The sequence below is a fragment of the Terrapene carolina genome, unplaced genomic scaffold (genome assembly GCF_002925995.2).
Source record: "Terrapene carolina triunguis isolate 2854851 unplaced genomic scaffold, T_m_triunguis-2.0 Scaffold68, whole genome shotgun sequence".
In the NCBI taxonomy this organism is placed as follows: domain Eukaryota; kingdom Metazoa; phylum Chordata; order Testudines; family Emydidae; genus Terrapene; species Terrapene triunguis.
The window spans coordinates 54,308,431-54,331,482 of NW_020664419.1; the positions used below are offsets into that span (position 1 = coordinate 54,308,431).

Below are 23,052 nucleotides of genomic sequence, written 5' to 3' on the forward strand. Positions count from 1 at the left end.
AAATGCAAAGTATTCCACTTAGGAAGGAACAATCAGTTGCACACATACAAAATGGGAAATGACTGCCTAGGAAGGAGTATGGCGGAAAGAGATCTGGGGGTCATAGTGGATCACCAGCTAAATATAAGTCAGCAGTGTAACACTGTTGCAAAAAAAGTGAACATCATTCTGGGTTGTATTAGCAGGAGTGTTGTAAGCAAGACACGAGAAGTAAGGTAATTCTTCAGCTCTACTTCACGCTGATTAGGCCTCAACTGGAGTATTGTGTCCAGTTTTGGGTACCACATTTCAGGAAGGATGTGGACAAATTGGAGAAAGTCCAGAGAAGAGCAACAAAAATGATTAAAGGTCTAGAAAACATGACCTATGAGGGAAGATTGAAAAAATTGAGTTTGTTTAGTCTGGAAAAGAGAAGACTGAGAGGGGACATGATAATAGTTTTCAAGTACATAAAAGGTTTTTACAAGGAGGTTATTACAAGGAGAAGAATTGTTCTTGTTAACCTCTGAGGATAGGACAAGAAGCAATAGGCTTAAATTGCAGCAAAGGAGGTTTAGACATTAGGAAAAACTTCCTGTCAGGGTGGTTAAGCGCTGGAATAAATTGCCTAGGGAGGTTGTGGAATCTCCATCATTGGAGATTTTTAAGAGCAGGTTAGACCAACACCTAGGAACGGTCTGCCATGACTGCAGGGGACTGGACAAGATGACCTCTCGAGGTCTCTTCTAGTTCTATGATTCTATGTGACTATTTTGAATTTCTTCCCAATCTTCACCTATTTTTATATGCTGAAAAAATGCACACATCAAAAAGCCACAGCACAGTGCAAATGCATAATTTGCACCCAGATAGAGTTCTGGAACATCCTATAATACAAAGGTTCTGCGACAGCCCATTAATATATGAGTTCAGAAGTCAAATCCCCCTGATGTTCTGGGTGTTCAGATCCATGGTTTTAATTTTGACCCAGATCTAATAAAAATATCTTCAGATGTGCACAAGAATGAAGATAAGGCACGTGCATCTCATTCTCTGTGCAACTGTGCATCAGCATGCATCTGTACACTCATATTTCCCTTTTTAAAATTAGGTATATCTTTGCAAGATAATGAAAATTTATTGATAACCTTAATTTGTCAGGGACATCTTCTTGGTAGTAGAAACCATCCTTAGCAATGCAGTTCCTTAGAAAAATACCTTATGGTACCAACACCTACTCTTTTCAGTTTCAAGTTGTTTATGGCAGAATGGAAACACTTTGATCTCCCTTATTGTTCAATAACTTTTTACTCACTTTTAGCCAAATGGAATAGGTCACAATAATTGGATGAAACAAAAGAGGAATTTAATTATATACACTCAGAGCAAAATCTAAGGAAGAAGGAAAGAAATGGAATGGGAGGGAAATCCAAATACTACTTATGAAATAAAATAAGGAACAACATGATACATCAGAAAACACAAGAAATAATAGTGAACACAAACGTGTCCTTAATACTTTCTGAGTGATAGAGGAAACAAACTCAAACATAATTATACCATATTAAGTGAGACTCAGGCTAACAATGACTCTTCTAGTAGTCCTACCCCTGTGCTCACATATTTGATGAGGTTGTCCCCTGTCAAAGTCTCTGTAAGTCTGATGAACACTAGAAGTCCCCTGGTCCTTCTTAGAAGCTCTCTCTTTTTTGAACTCCAAGCACTCAAAATCAATTCAAAGACACCTCTCTCCAACTGTAAGACAACAATCTTGCCTGTCGCTGATTTTCTTTGTCAGATTAAATTCCTAACTAAAACTAGTCAAAGTTTTTTTCAGCTAAAGCTTTTGTCTTGGAAAATGGGGTTTCATTGAAAATGAAAAATTTCCACCAAAAAAATTATTCAAATACATTTTTTGGTTTTCTGACTAGAGAGGAAATTCTCTCACACTCATTTTTTCAAACCTCTCTCCCCTTCCCGCACCCCCCACTGGGGGGGCGGGGAAGCTTTTTTAAGTGTTGAAAGGTGAAGGGAAGTGTTGCTTTCCTTGTTTTATTTTTTCTTCCTTTCCAGTGGAAAAAAATTAAAAAGTTGAGAAAAAGGAAGGGGAGACAAGAAATTATAAACAAAATATTTCAAAATGAAATGCAAATGTTTATTGTTTTGAAAAAATATATTTCTTTTTTGTCAACAAATAGGAAAAATGTGAAAACAAATAAAATGAAAACTTCATGTAAAAAAAATGTCAACTATCTGTACCTTAACACAATCCTAGAACTGCATCCTGGACCCTATGTCGTCTCTGGAAAATCTCTGAGCTATCTTTATTTCATAGGCTTAATAATCTATTTCTAAACACCCTGTCCAGTTCCAGTGCATTGCCTAGGCAGGCATACACTACAATATCTCTGCCTAAAAATAAATCGTTATTTTAGCCAGAATAGCAATTTTCTCCTCAGACCTCTCTAAATACAGAGGCAGAAATTCTACCCTTCCAAATATAAACTCCAACAGAGTAAAAAATGTTAATCAGAGGTAAGTTCAGACCCCTAAACTCTTCCTCTCCACATTTACTGCTTCTCTCTGATTAATCCTTATTAACCCATTAGCCCTCTCATCTGTTAGCCGTACCCGGACATTGTAGGGACTGTGATTCCATTACAACATGATTCCATAATGCCTATTTCTGTATTCTTAGTGTAAATAATATCTACCTGAATATCCTTAAGATTTGAATTCTAAGTACCAGAATATTCATGCTATTCCTAATTCATTATTCATGCATATTCTTCTTAAATATCTGCATCTCTGAACATACAACACTTCAACCAGGTCACATTTTAGAAAAATCAATTAGTCTTCTCCCATTATTCACCCGCATCCTTTCCCTAGTGACAAATACCACAACCATCTGTGTTACCAGAATTGGGCAAAAAAAACCACCTCCTCCAGAGGCTGCCTCCATTCCCTAACATAATACTCCATTACTGACATCCTGGGGTCTGGAAATCCAGGTGCTGTTTTGAAATCAAATACCTTTGTGGAAGAGGGTTGCTTTGCAAGTGTTTATGAAGCTACAATCTAACTACGATTTTCACATGTATTATTGAAGAGGAAAATTTGACCCAGTGTTTAGAGGTGAATTGAGACCTAATGCATTATATTGCTTTTAGCAAGGCTTTCACAGAAGTTGCTGTGTGTTTAAATCACACAAACTTGCTAGCTCCCTTTGGCTCCCGCTGCTTTTACATTATACACGACCATCACATATGGGCTACTTCATTTGACAATAATAAAAGCTTATTATACTTGTTCTCTTAATACTGATTCTTTGCTGTCTGTATTATTTTTCTCTGAATATGGAGTTTACTGGTTCAAACACTTCAGAATTTTTCCTTTCACTTAGAACCTTTTACTATAGACAAGAGCTACATACACACTGCAGCCTCCATACATTAGGGATGAGTACTCACTTTTGATAACAGGGTAATTTCTTAAGACGAAGAAGACATTCAGCCTCCTAATAGCAGCATAGGTATTCCAGGGCTTCTCAAAATCAAGGCTACTGAAGATTCAGGAGGGATAGCTCAGTGGTTTGAGCATTGGCCTGCTAAACCCAGGGTTGTGAGCTCAATCCTCGAGGGGGCCATTTAGGGATTTAGTTGGGGATTGGTCCTGCTTTGAGCAGGGAGTTGGACTCGATGACCTCCTGAGGACCCTTCCAACCCTGTGATATTCTATGTATATATAGAGAGGCAGGATTAATCCTTCAGAGCCCAGATAGCCAATTGTTAGTTGCAAACTTGAAATAAAGTGTGGGATTTCCCTCAGAAAAGCTCTGCAGAAGGGGAGGGGGGTCTGGCTGAGCCACTGGTGGTGAGGCAGGTAAAACTGGAGGGAACTTCAAGAGGCAGGAAATCCCCTGCTGCCACAGACTAACAGGTCTGGTTCTGCCCCCAAGTTGAAATGAGGCTGAAGCATCCATTGCAATGGACCTGTAGGTCTTAGCATGATGATGAATAGAGCCTGGGACCTCTAGAGTGGTTTAAAAGTGTCTGGGGAGCGGGAGAATATGATCCAGCCACCTGTTACTTATTGTTTGTTAAGTGCTAACAATGAGCTTATATTACTAAAAATATTGCCAAAATGACATAATTGTACAAACAACAACAACATTTATACCCTAACCCTGTAGTAGTTGGACAATATACTGCATGGTACTTTACAAATATATAAGGAGGAAAATCCCTGTCCAGAAATCTTATCTAATTTAGACAATTCACATGTAAATAGAGCAAAACAACATGGTAGGAGGGTAGGGGGAAGAAGCCAAATGCCAAAAGAAGAGGAGAGAGGGACATGAACTAGTCACATTTTTTTCCCAATTTCTTTTCCATCTGCAGTTAGTTACTGTTGTTAAATTATCTTCCTCTAACTGGATATATCTCAGACACATACACAACATACATAATACTTATCTAGAGTGAGTATGTGTGCACACCTTACATATATACATACACACACACATTTAGCTGGGGGCAGTACTCAAGCAGAGATTAGTGTTTTGAAAAAGGATTTAAGAAGGAAGAATGGAATAACATACACTAATGAAGTACCTTTCATCCAAAGAATGTCAAAGTGCTTTTACAAACTCAGACATACAGACACCATTCAGCCACCTCTGGGATAGACAGGAGATAGCCAGTCGATACATAGGACACTACAGTACAGTGAAGGGAGGGGAAATATTTTGTTCTGTGTCACAGGCTCAAAGAGACACATACACAAAGTAAAGTTCATTGTAGCCAGTTATGAATCAATCCTGCAAACAATTATTCATGTGACTAACTTTAACCATTGCTACTCACATAAGATTTACTTGTGTGTGCGTTTGCAGGCTGGATCCTTAATTTGCCTCACAGGAATGAAAACTTGAATTGAATATGCAGGGATTTTAAGCTGTGGTTTCTGGAAGTCTGAGCGTATAATGCTTAGTATTATCTAGGTAATTTGTTATTCTTTTGCTTGTGTTAGCAATTAGAAAGCACAGGTTTACTTTGTTTTCAAAGAATCATGTAAAACAAAATGTTAGATGGATTCCTACTAATGCAATTTTGAACAAATAACATAATAAGTGTCAAATGGGAAAGGGAACATATTGCACCACTGTCCAAATTTTGTAGTAATTCTGTTTTACAAGACATAAATAACCAGAAGATTATTCTGTAATGACACAGTAAATGCTTACCATATTCAACAGTTTCTGTGTAGAGATATGATAATTCCAAGCAATTGACAAAAAAGTGCATTTATTTTATACCTTGTAAATCAATAGGATTTGGAACATTGCAAGGAGATTAGCAGGGTGTGCTGGCTTTTTTTTGCAACCAGCCATAGAGGGACAAACAGATCAAATAAAATATAAATTATTAGTAGTAGCAGCTGAAAGGGGGTTTATTCTCTTCTCTGCAATGCCCAGACCTGAAAATGACAGGAACAGTGCACACTATGATCAATCAACTGCAAAGTATGCTGATGGAAGTGTACAGAGTCAGGAAACCCAACCTCAATAAAACTGCCTACCCACAGCTCATTACTCTTCTAGGCTCTTTTCTTTTGAGTGTTTACTTAGGGCCTGTGTGTTAGTTTTCTGTTGGTAACAAGTGATGCTGGTGTACTTATTCGCTATACCGATACTGACTTGGACTCCTTATACATTCCATGGGTGGCGTACCCGAGACCACTTATCCACTGACACTTTAAAAACTCTTGCACCCCAATCTGGGTCTATGCTGGTTATGTGATATGTATGTATCTCTTCACCCTTGCAACCAATACCTGTAATCCCTCATAACTCAAGCCTGACCCCAGATGTACAGTACCTTCCCTCTTAACTTGTGTATACTTAATTTTAAACATTAACTTTAATAAAATTTTTATACCTACCCTAGTTGTTTTCACTTTATTCCCAGAGGAACAACTCCATCCTTTCCGATCTGGAAGAACTTTACATTCCTCCCCTTCAAGACATGGTTGCATGTGGCACCACCATTTCTGTTCCACTATTGAAGCTATGAGAGGGGGAAACATACACATTTACATGTTCAGTAAATGGCCACTTTACATCCCCTATTATATGGCAGCAGCAATTTTATTCTCCACAAAATTTTTAGAAAAAAGTATATTGACCAACAACTACACTGCAAGTCAGAATCTTCCTAAATAAATAGACTCTATTTGTCAAGGGCACTGTGTATGAATTTGGCACCAGCATCTCTTCTTAATTATTATTGTTATTACTATTTTTTTTTTTACATTTGTTACATCTGTTTAAATTTATCTTGCTTCAAGAACAAATTTCACAGCAATCCTTTTCAATCACCAATTCTTCTTTCCTGGTCAGATGTCTAAGTTTTTGGCATAATCTCTTCTTTTGAGTTAAGGTATTGTGTTTGAAGTTCTGTACATTCAAGGTAAGATTAAATGTATGACCTGAAGATGACATACATACAGCTTCTATGACAGCAAACACAGAAAAAATAATTTGTGTAAAGGGTTAAAAAACAGTCTTGTCCTTTTTCAGAGAAAGAGTTGTGCAAAATGAGCCAATATTTTCCCAAATAAAACCTATTTTATGCCAGTTTTGTTTGCAGTATTAAGATTGCACTATGAATAGCAAAAACAACATTGGTCTAAAAAGCCTAAAAACGAGCAAACTATGCTCTGCTTGTTTGTTTTTCCTTGCTTTGTGGCAAAGTAACAAATAAATAAAGTATGAGACTGCAGCATATGAAAATAATATGCTGATGTAACTTATGCATAAACACTTTTAATTAAATTAACTTGATAACACTAAGAGCATTCTATTATTTAGATCACATTTTGATTCTCAAGAGGTCTGTTTCACTGTCATCTAATGATAGTGTTTCCATAAAGCAATAGCAAATAATTCATTTTTCTTATCCTCCTCTCCCATTCATCTTGGAGACACCCTTCAAACCTCAGAATCCTTTCTAACACTTTTAAACACTGCTCGGTTTAAAAGAAAGATTCCTAGTTTTGACACTAAGCATTACAAAACCCACTAGCAAAAATACAAGAAAATGACGTAAGAGAAGTCATCGCACCATCAACACAAGAAGGGGCTGCTCGGGTGGTACCTGCTACCTGCCCAGGAAAGCAGGAGCACTTGACTGTCTGTGACCTTTCTTCTATCTTGTTCTTATTACAACATCTGTGGAGAGCCACCACCTCACAGGTTCCAGTTTTAACATGGTGAGCTGTGCAAACAAAAAGAAGAAGGTGATGATGGTGATAACACTGCTCGGTAGCATGGTACAGCATTTGTTTTTATTAGAAATATGTTACATTTAGCTCTATAAAGGGATCTGCAATACACACAATTAAAATTCCAATAACACCAACTCTGTAGTGCAAAGCTGATTTCTTTTCTAAACATGGCATAAGTGTCTCGGACAGAAAATGCTTGGTGAAATAAGAACAATTGAGAAGAATGCACATTGCACCATTTCAGTGGAACAAACTGTAGAGGCACTGAAAAAGCATCATAGAAAATATATATATTTTCAGAATAGCATAGACACCTGCAACTCCGTATAAACCTAATATAATATACAGGCGAGTCTCATCTTACGCGCATTTAACATGCGCGAATTCAGCTTTGCGCGGTCAGCAAAAACAAAACAACAAAAAAAGAGAAAAATAACCATTTAAATACTGTACCTGTAGTGTGGGCGATTCCGCCCGCCATTACACTCAATGTAATTTTGACTATACGCGATTTTCACTTTATGCGCTGACAGCGGCACGTAACCCCAGCGTAAGGTAAGACTCACCTGTATTTTCTTAGGGTGACACTCCGAAAAGAAAGTGCTTCAACATTAAAATAGCAGCATGAATATATATTTTGGAATGCATACATTATAAATGTAAGATGACCACATGTCCCCAGACAGATCCAGTTTTTTATATGATGTCCCAGGATCTTCCTTTAAGTCACCTGAAATGTCCTGGTTTTTCTTTGTTTGTTTTTTTCATTTCACTAGTCAACTGGTACAGCTCCATTAAGAAGATGTGGCAGGATTTGGGAATCCTATGCATGGAATATGATCCCCCATCATGTCATGGAGCTCTCTGCTTCGTAGTGCAAAGCAGGGTTGGGGGGCAGTGGATCAATGACTACTCGGACACACTATCCATTCTCTCTTGTTTCAGGATCAGCTAACCAGTCACAGGAATTACTTCAGCCCTGAGGCTACAGCAGTCCCAGGAGAAGATCTGCCTAGGGGAAAGGTTAACTATTTAAGGTATAGTAACTAATTATTGTATCATTTTCATTTAATCAAAGCTTGCTGAGACTGCAAGCTGAACCAGTGGCTGCTAGAAATTGTAGGGCAGATCACAGACAGATCATAAAACTACTGCTAAAGTACCAGAGAGTCACTGTCTATACTCAGGACTTATATTGTACCCAAATGAGATTGTGAGATGTTACCTTGAGGAGACTGGTAGAAAATATTACGTAAAACTTCCTTTCCTCAGGTCTACACTGTCTCAGCCTTGGATAGCTCTATTTGAATCACATGGAGGGGGCACTGGAGAGGTAGCAAGTGCAAAATATTTTATGAAATTTTATCAAGAATGCGGACTCTGTCATCCCCTTCCTACCCAAATTCCAAAAGTTGGTATGTTGGCAGAAGGTGACCTGAATTGGCAAACAAATACAAAACTTGGGGTGCTAATGGGAGACTTGCCATGTAGGACTGGGCCCTTTTACAAGCAGCTTTGACTTTGCTTTTTCTTCGAATGCTACAGTGTATGGGGAATCTATAACCGTTCTAAAGCACACTGCCCTCTCTGGCCAGCAGCCTATATTCTTAAAACTAGACTATGAATTTAAACTTCCACCCTTAACATGGGGCCATTGCCAGGCCACAGTAACCCAAGATGAGCACTAAAGAGATTGTACTACCCATAAAGACAAAGCAGAGACTACCAATAAAGACAAAGCAGATGCTCATGGTGGAAAGAAGCGGAAGCAGGGCCATAACCATACCTCTTCTTTGACCCCTTTTCAGAGTCTTTCTTCCTGAAAGAACAGGGAGCAGGAACAAGCAAATTCCTCCCCTCCCAAGAGTGCAAGGACAGCTATTGTAAACTGTGCAACCACTTGATTGCCACCCTTGTCCATGCACAGCCATAGAGGGGTAGCCCACAATCTGGCTCTTAGTTACCAAAATGGAAGCTACTGCTTAGAACATTATATTCAAGCAATCACATGTTTTTCATTAGAACAAAGCCAGTCAAACAGCTTGTGATCATTGTAATCACTCTCTACACATTTCAGTTTTAGCATCACATTGTACAGTGTCAGGTTGTACAGTGTTACAGCTGAAATGATATAACACAATGTGACTGATCAAACCAAGGTCATGCAGATTATGAAAGGTGACATATCAGGTGAGAAAATCAAAAGAGGTTCCACCTTTTGAAAAATCGAACTTGAGTAAATGTTTTTCTGTTTTAAAAGCTTTAACTATTGCTAATAAAATTGAGAAAGAGGGATGCTGCTCATGCTATCTACCTGAACTTTTCTAGGGAGTTAATGGGGCATGTTATCCCAATACCCATGAGATTTTTTAAGCAGATATTTTTAGGCCCATTGGTACAAAGTAACCACCATGAAAATTATTTTACATGGGTTAACATTGCATGTTAACATGTTGACTCGAAGAATTATATACATTTTTCTCAACTAATCTTTTATATGTTTTATAGCGAATAGAGAATTTTGTGCATACAGTAAAATAAATTACTTATACACTGTATTTCTTATATATAATATGTAGCATGAACATAGAATAGACACACATACCTGTTCTGAAAAGTTACATTCATTTTTATTATAATGGGCAATTATGCATTTCAAACCCACACACACTAACACAAATTCATTTAACTGAGTTGACATGAGATTCATATAACAAACCTGACACTGAAGCTATAAAAGAAAGTAAATTGAGTGTCAGGTTGTGAATTTGTTCCTGCTTATTTTTCTCTCTATTAGATTTCAGTCCTTATTTGTATTCTGATTTGTCTCATTGATTCTGAAATTTTGTTTGCCTCTATGCTCTCCTATTTAACAGTTTTACACAGCTTGACTGGCTCTCTAGAGATTCCATATTACACCTTCTAAGCAGAAATAAAACATCACCTACATGCACCAATAGTCATCTGAAATGCAAGCTAGTTAGTGGATTTAGGTTGTTGTATAATGCTTTGAGGAAAAAAATAACTGCTGAAACAAAAACTTTTCAAGACAGCTAATTTTTTACTTTGTAGTCATTAGAGAGAAAATGGAGCATTTTCCAAGGCTTTTATGCCAAAGTAATCTAAATGAAATGATCATTTACGTTTGTGAATGGCAAAGAAAAGCATTTCAAAAGATGCTGTGATATGTGAAGACTAGATTAGAGCAAAAAATAACCAAATGCCAATTATAGCATTTCAGAGACTGTTTAGTAAAACTGTTTCCATTTTTGGAGGTAGAAAAATAAAACCTTCCAGAAAAGGCTACTCTGTCTCTTCAACACATTAAAAATCTAGGGCAACTATCCTCTAGTTTCTATTTACCATCTAAAGTATACCGTGAATGTTCCTAGAGAGGAAATGTGGGAATTTCAGTTCCTTGTGCTATCAAATAATTAAGTTCCAGTGCAGTAAGTACAATATCTGTCACATTCATGTGAAACGAAAGCCTCTATACAGTAGATAAAGGATTTCCCTCAACCTAATACAAATTAACCTCATTAAACCGTTGAACCATTCCAAACTGAGATAGTAGTTTATGAGAGTCACATTTTTGGTTTGTTTCTTCTTCAAAGTGCTTTACAGAAAGTATTTGTGAAACAATGTCCTTATTGGAATTCTACAGAAATTCATTATTCAAAAATACACCTTATGGACTCAATCCTGCAACGTTTACTAAAATGAGTAATCCTTATTCACATGTAGGGTGACCAGATGTTCGGATTTTATAGGGACAGTCCCGATTTTTGGGACTTTTTCTTATATAGAAGCCTATTACCGCCCACCCCCGTCCCGATTTTTCACACTTGCTATCTGGTCACCCTATTCACATGTCTAGTTCTATTAAAATCAGTGGTACTACACATGTGAGTAAGGTTTGCTGAATCAGGCCCGAAAGTATTTGTGTACATACAACAAAGTGCTATTAACAATTACACATAATAGTTCCAGAAGATATTATGTAACCTTAGAGTGCATTTAGAAAAGAGAAATAATCATGTCATTACCCTGTAATGGCATGAGCTGTAATTAATCTACCACTTTATGGTAGTTTTCATGGAGTTAAATAGTCTGCAGTTATCATATAAAGGAGTATTTACACAATATTTGTACCCTGAAATTTAATGTGTTACCAGTTATGCTAAGGAAGAAATTAAGGCTAGGTAGTTATCTCTTAATATGTATAATATTAAAGAATGCTTTTAAATTCAACAAGAAAAGCTCTCTAATCTTTATATGCTATACATTCCAGCTTATACATAAAAGCCAGTTATTTAGTTTAAAAATATATTTATTCCCAAGCCTTAGACTTTACCCTCAGATTAATATGATTTCAATGGGATTCGCACACATGCATCTGGTAGCAAAATTTGTTTAGCTTTTTGGGGTTTTTTGATGCATGAGATTAGTACTTTGCTTTAACAGACATGAATATATTATATGCAAGTCACTAAAATTATGCATGAGGGTGGGGCTCAGGTGAACTCCACTCTTCAATATTCTTTTTATTATTTTGTACTACAGTAGTATCTAAAGATCCCAATGAAGTCTGGGCCCCATTCTGTTACATGCTGTACAAACACAGAGTAATAGACCTTAAAATCTTAAACCCACATCTGGCAAAGAATTATATGCATGCTTAACTTAATCAGGAGCGGCGCCAGGGTTTTTGGCGCCCTAGGCGGGGGTCCTTCCGCGCTCCCAGTCTTCGGGGCACTTCGGCGGCGGGTCCTGGAGCGAGTGAAGGACCCGCCGCAGAATTGCCGCCGCAGACCCGGAGCACGGAAGGACCCCCCGCCGCTGAATTGCCGCCCCCCCCCCAAATCCTAGCACCCTAGGCGACTGCCTAGGTCACCTAAATGGAAGCACCGGCCCTGAACTTAATGCACTGTGAGTCTTATTGAGGTGTCTATGTTTTTGCAGGATCATTGCAGAATCAGACCCTTAGCTGAAACAAGAAGCAACAAATGGGTGACACAAACAAAGGGAGAGGGAAGGGTAAAAGCTTTGGTTTTCCATGAAGTTTAATTCCAGTGATATCTGAAGTAGAGTCTGCTAGTATGGGCCTCCCAGTCTTCTCTGGCCTAATGGACAAGACATCTTATACAAAATAAATGCAGTGGTTCTGTCCTTCAAACCTTTACTCGTGTGAGCAGTCTTTATTCATGCAAATATTCCTTATCCACAGGAGTCGTTACAGTAAGGACTAAAATGGGACAACTGTGAAAGCAGTCCCATACTAAATTCAGCTGGTTACCAATCTGCCACATTCTTGCATGGGTTACAATGAGTGATCATTCAAAATTCTGCCCTGATAATGTCTAAAGAAGTCTGACTTTTTACTGATAGAAGAAAAAATAAAACAAAATTAGTAGTTTGACTATAACTCTTCCAGTTCTAGCCCTAAATCAGCATATTATTAAATGACCAGAAAAAGCACTGGTGTTTTTTACATGGAGAATGTTTGCATTGTTCATGCTGATTGACATGGAAAGCAAATGTAGGTTATCTTGCCTCTACACTTCAGCAATTTCAATATGTCATGTCAGTCTCGCTGTGTCACTCTAGATGGGAAGGATATATGAATACCTCTGCAAAATTAGGGGGGAAAGTCCTGGTTGCATAGTTTTTAAAAGCTATATTAACAAATGCTAGTAGCTGCAAGAGTATACTGTAAAATGAAATATAAATCTGTGGCTGAGACAGGCTTTCCAACTTAGCTTTTTCTGTTGAAGGCCAAATAAAGATTTGCAAAAAGGAAAAATACAGAATATTTATTTTATGTGGTTAATTTCAACATCTTTGTGTTATGTTTACCCAATAGTAGCAAAGGCGAATTTTGTGTTGGATTAATGAAAACTGTATAAGCAATGGTTTACTTATATTAAAGTCAGCTTCAATGAGGATAACCCATTAAGGGCCTGATCCAAAGCCTACTGAAATCAATGGAAAGTCTCTCATTGATGTCACTGTGTTTTGGATCAGGCCCCTTAGGACAGAGTTAGCCAATTATATTGCTATGAAAAACCGTGGAGCTTAGATTACCACTGGGACAGTCTCTCTCACAACTGCACATACCAGGGACATTAGATGATTTCAGTGTCTAGGAGAGATGACTGCAAAAACCGGGCCATATTCAGCCTTAGTTTATGTTTTATACCCATGTGAGGCAACCTTGGGATTCCCATGTCCTCAGTGAGGCATATTGTGGTAGCGCTGTGTCTCAGGACAGGCAACTGTTACAGTACTCATGCTGCATCATTTTCCAGATGTCACAAGGAGTAGCACAATGGAATCTGCCATATAACAAATAATTTCATCCTGCCCTTTGCACCCTTCCATACTACTACTTAAACAGCTCTTTAGATATGTTTCCCACAGATGTGTTATTCACTCTATAGACTAGAATCCCTCCTTCAGAGGCCTTCATTTATATCATATACAGGAATTCAGCATACCCAGGTAATTCATAGCTACAATACATGTGTATGAAAATGTACATGTATATTTCTCCTGTGAAGTAACCTTTTTCCACCTTTTCAGAGTCTAGTATCTTGATCATTTATTTTCAAAGTATCTAGAATATACCTTGTGCCAAGTCATAGTAGCCTTGCATGGAAATGCCAGAAGACAGAGAGGGACCGGGGAGCCCATCCCACCCCTGGTAATCACACAGGAGGCAACCACAAATTGGAGGGCTGCTCACTTATGAACATAATGAGGGAGGCTAGTAAGGTTTTGTGTCTGGTGGAGAGGGTCATGGACATAGTCCCATTCTTCCATGCACTATTTTGTGACTGTGGGGTAGTGTTCACAGAGTGCAGCATTCATCTGAGGAACAGGTGAAGTATCTCCCCTTGGCAAGTGTAGGGAGAATACCAGTGATGGGAAGGAAGCATATGGGGGTATGGCAGGACTGCACTGCACTTTGGTAAGCCCTGGTCAGTGTCGTGGCTGCTAGGGGTTCATTTCAAGCTGGCATAACTGAGGCAGCTCTAAGTTAGACTGGAGGGGGGCAAGATGGCCCTTGGGCAGTCCCAGTATTGGGGGAGAAGATGGTATAAAGATGCCAAACAGTCATCTCGACTTTTCCCTCTTCCTTTATTTGTGCAGAGTGTCATTCTCACATAGCTGATGATTGAGCCCATTATTATTAATGAACATCTGGAAGAAAAAATAAGCAAGGAAGGGGAGAAAGAGAGAATGTTAACGTAAGCTTTAGCAAAACTTTTTTCTAACACGATCATGCCACCAAGAAGCAATAGGCTAAGAAATCTACACTGACTAGCAAGGAAAAAGCTTACACTGGAAAGGTTTATGCATGAGGCTCATAAATCAACAGCTATAAAGAGGCGCATTCTAAAATATTCTGTAAGAAGTGGAAGAGAAGAATTGCTATACCAAGTCAGAATGGTTCACTGAAGCTCGATATGCCACTCTGTATATAAGATTATGATTAAAAAAAAAAACTATAATGCATGATGTGGGAAATTCCTTTCTGTTCATATACCTTCAGTCCCCTTATAAACTCATCTCACTCTCTGGCATATGAGGGCTTATTCTAGGGTTGGACATTTGACCAGTCCAAAAACAACTTGTCAATTTGCCTGTCAAATATTGGTCAAATATTGTCAAATAATGTCAAAAATTGTCAAATATTTCAAAGTACTAATTTATTAGAACAGTAACAAAGAGTAAGACTTTATTATCTCCAACAGGGTTAGCCTTTGATAGATATGTATACCCAATTACAAAAAAATTACTGAATTGAGTTATTTTTACTCAGAAAAATGTGAAAGATGATTAAATTAAGTTCTAAAAAATGAAAGAATGGCACCATGATGCAACACAAAAGGTAGGTGTCGCTTACATCAGAGCATTCTTGCTAGAATATTTGGCATTTGACCATGGTCAAATAATAGGCGGTCAGTTGATATTATCTGACTGGTAAACTGACCAGCTTGCCAAGTCTACTTATTACATATTTAACTTTATCCTAAACTTATATAGGTGCAAGGGTTATGGAAAGTCAGTTTTCAAACCCTGCAACACTATTTGTCTCAAAGTCTTCGTGCAGCAGAAAAGTCCAGTTCAATCCTTGAGGGAGCCATTTAGGGATCGGGGGGGGGGGAAACTGTCAGGGACAGTACTTGGTCCTGCTAGTGAAGGCAGGGGACTGGACTCAATGACCTTTCAAGGTCCCTTCCAGTTCTATGAGATAGGTATATCTCCATGCACACGCAAAGTAGAATATGCTGTGTAAAGAAACACTTCCTTTTAACTGGCTTAAATGTACAGCACTGTTTTTAAGTTTCCTCTAGGATCCCTTTTTTCTTGTATGGTCTAACATTATGGGACAGGTTTTGAACTAATCAGTTTATTCACTTGAATCTTTAAAACAAATAAAGGAGCAGATACCTGTTTGACCATTCAGGTAGGGTTTGTTTTATTGCCACCCAACAGCAAAAGCAGGTCATTTGTACACATTAGACCCTGCATATCTCAAACAGAAGCCCTACTAGTCTTCTTGGATGGAGCATAGTGCTTCCACAGAAAGCCATTCTAAAACTCAAAGGAGTAATTCTTGGTAAGTGTTTATCCTATAGATATTAACCCAGCTACACTTGGTGGGCTACCTCTACCATGAAATTAACCTACTTAGTCCAGTTAGATGAAGGATGGTAAGCAGAGGTTCACATGACACTGTGCTGACAGCATTCCTGGTAGCCTTTTAAAAACAAAACTAAAGAATGGTTTGTCATAATCACATTGCCAAGCATGCTTTACTGCATGGTGCCAGAGTAAAATTTCATCCATCAGTTGTCTGCCAGCCACCAGTTATAGCCATCTGTGTGGGAAGACTTTTGCCCCCTTGGGAAAAACATCAAGAAAACTACGATGTAAGCATTCTCTTGAAACCAGCTCACTAATAACCCCAATGAAATCAAGCCCCAGATATTCCCAAGGCACCGGCTGGGTTCTGAAATGGAAAACAGGATTACGTTCTCAGTTGACTGAGAAAAAGACTTACTGGAAAAACACAGCAAACTGGCTTGGCCCCAGCTGAGCACGTAATCTTTACTCAACATAAAACCACAGATGGAGTACTTCATGTAGAATCTCTTAGACCTAGCGAGTTCTGAGCCATCTGACTTTATCCTCCTAGACTTATTGAGGCTAATTTTATTCAATCAGTCCTTTGGCATTGCTGAGCCAATCTTCTCTCTCCCAAAAGTCAACGCATTTTTATGGCTGTGTCACAGACGAGGATTCACTAGAAAAGCTATAATTGCATATACAGGAATAAAATTAATTCATCCTAAAACTATCCTGAATGAGTATTTCCACTCTCTCCAGTAGACACCCTGTTAGCATATATATTTGTCCTTTTGAGGCATTACTGTCAGTTAGAAAATTGCATGTTGGCTGAGCCCATGAAACTGCATACAGCTCTGGGACAAGGGTTTTGGGTAAGAGTGTCAGTGATAATTTAGTCTTATCATAGGCACACACAGGAGCAGGAAGAGAGGAAGGAACCTTTCTACATTTGTCCAGCTCTAAAGACCAGCTAGAATTGCCTCTGCTGAACTTGGGAGAATTCAGGACTGCTAATCAGTTGCAGCCAAGAGTGGCAGCAATGCCCCAAAGAAGATGTGGGGTGGGAACAGGTGGAACCATGCTGCTGTTCCTCCCCTGGGGCTAGCCAGCAGAGCTAATCAACCATGTGAGGCCAGCATTGCACCCTTTAAAAGCGTGTAGCAGTTTGTGTGCTCTCCTGTGTATCAACAGTGGAGCTGAGCTTCATGAGATATTTTGCTTCTGGTAAGCAGAATGTCTCCTGCACATCCACTCGGTTGGTGTATGTAGCTCAGTGGTTCTCAAACTTGTTGTATTGGCAACCCCTTTCTCACAGCAAGCCTCTGAGTCCTACCCCCCTTAGAAATTAAAAACACATTTTTTATATTTAACACTATTTTAAATGCTAAATGTATAACCCTTTTATTTAAAATTAATTCTCACAGCTTTTAAATTAAGACTAAAATACATTTTATCAAATTATTGTTATAAGCAGAAAAGGGTTTTTTAATAATTACTGTTTAATATTGGGGGAAGGCGTGAAGAAACATTGTCAATATGTTTTCACAGGTGACTTACAAGTGCAGACTTCACAGCAGACTTTCTAGATAGCTGGGAGGCAGTGAAAAGTGATATTAACAAACATACAAATATCACTTTTCACAGCTGACTTACTAATGCCCCCTTGCCAGCAGGTGCTGCCTTCAGAGCTGGGTGGCTAGAGAGCAGCAGTTGCTGGCCAGGTGCCCAGCTCTGAAGGCAGCGCTGCCACCAGCAGTGGCACAGAACTGTAGAGGTAAGGGTGGCAATGCCATACCATGCCACTCTTACTTCTGCATAACGTTTGACCTAGGCGCTGGGAGGGTGGTTACGGGGGGGGCTACAGCAAATTTTGGGGTAGCTCTCGACCCCGCAAGCCCCCCCTAGTGCTGCCCCTGCCTGCGTGTCAGATTGTTAAATTATAAATTACTTTTTTTGCTGATCTCAGTTTTCTGATTGGTCTGCGGTTTAATGTAGCTCCTCAGCTACTGAACAACGAAGCCCGCTAATGTTGTCTCAGTCTCAGGGCCCTCCTTAGGGAAAATGGCACCCTGGGCAAACTTCTATTTTAGCACCCTTTCTTTGGAGGTGGAGTGGGATTAGAGACAGAGTGGGGTGGGGATGGAATTGGGCTGGAGGGACTCAGGCTGTCAGCCTCACGCATGGCAGGGATCAGGCTCTCAGCCCTGCACATGGCAGGGCTCCAGCTGCCAACCATGCGTGGGGCCGACAGCCACCGCCCAAGCATCACCATGCACAGGGTTAACAGCTTGTGACCACCTGAGGCATCGTGACCCCCAGTTTGAGAAACCCTGGACTATAGCTTGACATCACCCACAAGAATGGGCTGTGCAGACCAGGCACAATTGAGCACATAATGTGAGCAGTTTGTGAATACTACAGGAGGTAGAATGTCCATTCTTTCCTAGGATGTTATCAAACTTCTTCAGCAAATGATACAATAAAGTGTGCTGACATTCTGTAAATTAACAGATATTCCAACAGATGGAGGTTCAAGATTACTAATTATATAATTTCACTGGGGGAAAGAACCAATCCAGTTCTCAGGCACTGAAAGGAACACTTGGCATAAAGACTTTTTATGCTCTTCCTCTTTCTCACTTGATGGGCCATGTGCCAGAAATCTCGACTCAGCAAGAAGCAGGGGCACATGTCTCAGAGCAGCCTTCAGGATTTGACAGAGTTAAAAAAAAAATCTTGTCTTCTGTACTATAGCAGCTAGCTTCTGGTTTCTATGATAATCTACCCAATTTATGGGAAATATGTCTTGAATATTCCATACTGATACACTTTTTATTATTATTCTTTTATTTCATAAATGTGACCTGCACTGTGTCAGGGCACGTGACAAAAATACACAATTCTGAATTGTGAGTCAGCAAAAAGATCTTCCTCCGCTTTCCTTCCCCTTAAAAAGGAATGCCCATTCTGCACCCAGCTCTACCTCAAATAAAAGCTGGAGAAAAAGAGCCTTATACTGCACCCCTATATGCTAACCGACTCAAGTGCTGCTGGACCAGATGGTGAGGCAAATTTCAGAATCAAGATCTACTTAGAGCATCCTGCCTCCAGTACCCACATGGTTACATGTACAGAGTCAAGCAGCTCAGCAGATATCATGTGCCACAGTGGTAAGAGTAATTGAAGTCTAGTAAAGGCAAGCTGTGGTTGACATAGTTGGGAGTCACCAGACCTATGCTTTATTCCCAGCAGTGTCATTAACTCACTCTGTGACTGCAAGAAAGGCACTTAGTGTTTCTATGCTTCAATTACCCTACCTGTAAAATAGGCATGGTGATGCTTACAGACCTTATTTAAATAACACCGCACAAGAATTCACTAAGTAATGAGTAATTACCCCAAAAAAATCCTCTGGGGAACTTTTTGATAGGACAGAAGAGAACCACACATACTGTTTATCTCAGCTAGGGTCTACAGATAGGTCAAGAAAACATTGTGGTCAATGGAATCAAATGTTGCTGGCAGAGCTGAAAGAACCAGTATTGACACCTTAACTTTCTTCTTTACTAGAAGATCCTCAGCTAATGTAACTAGTGCAGACACATGCAGAACTAGAGCAAGACTGAACGGAATCAAGGAACCTGAAAATTCTACATGACACCAAAGATGTCTCATCACAACTTTCTCAATATCTTCCCCTCAAAGAGGAAGAGTAAAGAGAGGGTGATAGCTCTCAAGGTAATCATTTCATGATTATGATTTTGTTTTTTTAAGGATGGGCCTGAACATCGCTTGCTTGAACCGCTGAAAACTTTAATAAGGCACCACTAAGCTGATTTAACTTGAATCCATTTTATGGAGTGTGTGCTATCAGAAAAACTTTTGTGCTTTATTAATGACCTACATAATTCGCTTAATAAGGTCTCATTGAACTTGTGAAAATACTACTGCCTTCAAGCTCCATATTGCAGATGATTCTTATAAAATTTTGTTCTCAGGCTGCAAAATGGTTCTTTGATATTATGCTCCCCTCACGTACACAGAATGGGAGTTCTTTGAAAGGAGAATTTTGCCCTCAGTGCATGTATATATGATAAAATATAATCTACATTCCCACTATGGATTGAATCACCTCAAATTCTACATTTCCAATCTTTTACCTCATTTCTTTGTTGTGGTCTGGGGTTGGGTTTGTTTGTTTGTTGTTGTTGTTTTAATATCTCAGCAGAGCTGTTTACCTGAACTAATGTTTTACAAGAGTCTGTACCTTTACAATGTATTTTTACATTCCATTTCACAGCTCTGTAATGCATTTTCCCTTTCTGTAGTCTGTCAACTAAACTAGAATATCAGGGATTATCTTTGACTCTAAATATACCTCTCACAAAACACAAGCATGTATAAGCATACCTGCTTTAATGAAAACTACAGTACTTGTCTTACCCTCTCATCCCCTACCCTCCTCTTTCAAAGAATCCACTACAGTACTTCAGACTCCACCAGCATTATCTCTCATGCTCAGGAGAAGCTTTGTAGAATGTCCCAAGACTCAGCTCACCCACTGAAAGAAAGATCTTAATTTTAAGTTTCAGCTTCTTTCTGTAGAGCCCCAGGCAAACTCTTTGAAGTGCAGAGTCAGGGGAGGAACTTAACTCAGGCCTTCAGAAAAAATAGCTAACAAGGCACATGTCTAGTCCTGTGAAATCCTCTCTTTTAGAATGATCTTACCTGCTACAATCTTCCCTCTACATTATTGATTCCATATAAATAGCAAGTGTCTAAGCCATGGGTATGATGAATCAATAAGTATCTAGACAGAATCTAAGAAATGAACCTGAATGGACAGGGAACAAGCTGGCTATTCTTAAAACACACACACACAACCAGTTCAACCTTGCAGGGGGAAGCAACACACACACACACACACTTCAACCTTGCAGGGGGAAGCATACAGGGCAATGCCAACACGGATTTTTTTGCTCAGGGATTTCCAAATGATAATATTTTTAGATGTCTCCTCCTACAGATCAGATTTCTTTTAAGGTGTTTGAAGCAGGCTTCTCAGACAGGACACTTGTTTCAACAAGGAACCCCAATTAATAGAGGCATTTGCTAGAAACAATAAATACCACTCCCAATACTTCTGATAGTCAGAAGCTGAAAACATTATATGCGTCACCAGGATTGTATAAATGTGATTTATTAAAATTGTGGGGTAGTGAGAGCCTCTCAAATGTACCACACATAAAAATGCATATTAAAATATAAGGTATAAATAATGCCACCTCATATGTAGATTGCTTTTTTGGAAGTGACAGCATCCTCTCTTCTTTTTCAGAAACCTCATGAGCTGAATCTTTCCTCTTTTAATCACTGTCTCAATAGAGGCCCATACATTGCAGTTACCACCCATACAAGGTGAGAAGGACTCAAGAGACCAGGCCAGGTCAAGGCTCCTTTTGGACACAGTCATTCCTTATAACAAGCCATACGCTTGTGGTTCTAGGCCACCAGCCATATCCAAATACACAGAGTATGATTGTGCCAATAAGGTGCAGAGGTCCTTGACATTGGCATTCCAGGTTAATTTAAAAAAAAAAATCTAGAACACAGTCTCTCTCAGCCCAACAGATAAAATGTGTGGACAGTAAATTGCTCTTACAAGTATAGCAGATATCGATAAGTACAGCACAGACAGCAAAGAAAGATTCAAACAATCTCAGTACATCTAAAATCATTTTGTGTGCAGTGCAGTGGTTGAGGAGAAGTATTGCAAATGTAATGAACAGAGAACATTTTAATGTCCAAATTTTCATGCACAGGCACAATGAGCATGTATACACCAATGAACAATTTGCGGATCAGTTTATTTCACATGCAAACAAGCATTTAGGCACACAGTTTCTCAAATTGTACAAGTAAATGTCCATTTGTGCACACCTCGAAAGGTTTTGAATATGATGTGCACCATTTTTGCTGTGTCTGTGGCTAAAAAATTGGCCTTTAGAACTTTGCAATCTAAGGACACAGGGTTTTTAGTGAAAAGGTCCATGTTCAGACCTCAAAACTCAGACCAGAATCAGTTTATAATCTCCATTTTAATTTTAAGACCTTTGGACCTATAAGTAACTCGAAAATTAGAAAATTAAATCAACACTTAACTCTTTCAGAAGGCCAAGAACAGGTTAAACAAACAAACCCTTAAATATGATGTACGTGCAAAGTCCAGGTTTCTGCAGTGCCTAACTTGGTTCCATAAATGACACTAGAACATTTCTCCACCTATACACACCCGTAGGACCATATGTCGCTTTTCTAGAGCACACCAAACTTTTATAGGACAGTAGTTAAATTACCCATGACCTCTGTGGGCACCTCCAAGTTACCTGTTGACTCTCAACAAACACTGTTACTGTTCTAGCCCTGAATTCCCAAGCCAGGAGGAATTTGGTGTGTATTAAATAATTCTCCCCAGTCTGTGGTGCTGACAGTTCTGAAGACAGACAAGAATAATCTCTCCTCAATGCTGCAGAGAAGGTTGTCACAGCAGAATGCCTTTGTAGGAGAGAGGGGGGGAAAGAGAGATCTTGAAGGACTCTTTTCCCACTCCACCAGCCACCTGGAAAAGCAAGGCAGCAAGGGATACAATGCAGCTCTAGCCAAAAAAGCATTCATGAGGTACCTTGTCTGGTCACGTACACATAACTGGTGGGCACCTGATCTTCATGGTTCTTGCAAGTCAGTGAAATCTTGAGAATAATCTTAACACAAATCCTCTAGTTGTAGCAGGGTGTAGTAGAGCATTGTAAAACAAAGTAAAAGGAAGGGGATCAGAAATGGAATATGCAACAAGAGAGCCAGCATTTTCAGACTTCAGGAGTTTACCACTGCTTTAACAGCAAATTGTTCTGTGTCAAAATACTGCAGTGCTTAGCAGTTATGCTTCTGGCTGTGCCAGTTAGTATTTGGAAGTAACAAGAATCACTTCACAAAAGTTAAGACATGTACGGTTCACAGGTTGTTATTTATCTTTGTGGTTAGTGACCTCATTTCAGTTGCATGATTAATAACATGAAAGTCCTGACAAGCTATAAAATTAGCTTATTATTTCAGACACTGTGGTCCAAATTTTCACAGGAGAGGGAA

The 23,052-nt window shown here is 39.1% G+C and overlaps 1 protein-coding gene across 1 annotated transcript in view; it reads right to left on the reverse strand.

Annotated features, from left to right (window-relative positions):
* Positions 1-23,052, reverse strand: part of TAFA2 (TAFA chemokine like family member 2) — a 297,984-nt gene that overhangs the window by 25,472 nt on the left and 249,460 nt on the right. The window contains exons 3-4 of the mRNA XM_024205109.2: positions 7,107-7,259; positions 5,926-6,050 (exon numbers count right to left, since the gene is read on the reverse strand). Coding sequence (XP_024060877.2) covers positions 5,926-6,050; positions 7,107-7,259 — 278 coding nt within the window. The remainder of the gene's footprint in view (positions 1-5,925; positions 6,051-7,106; positions 7,260-23,052) is intronic.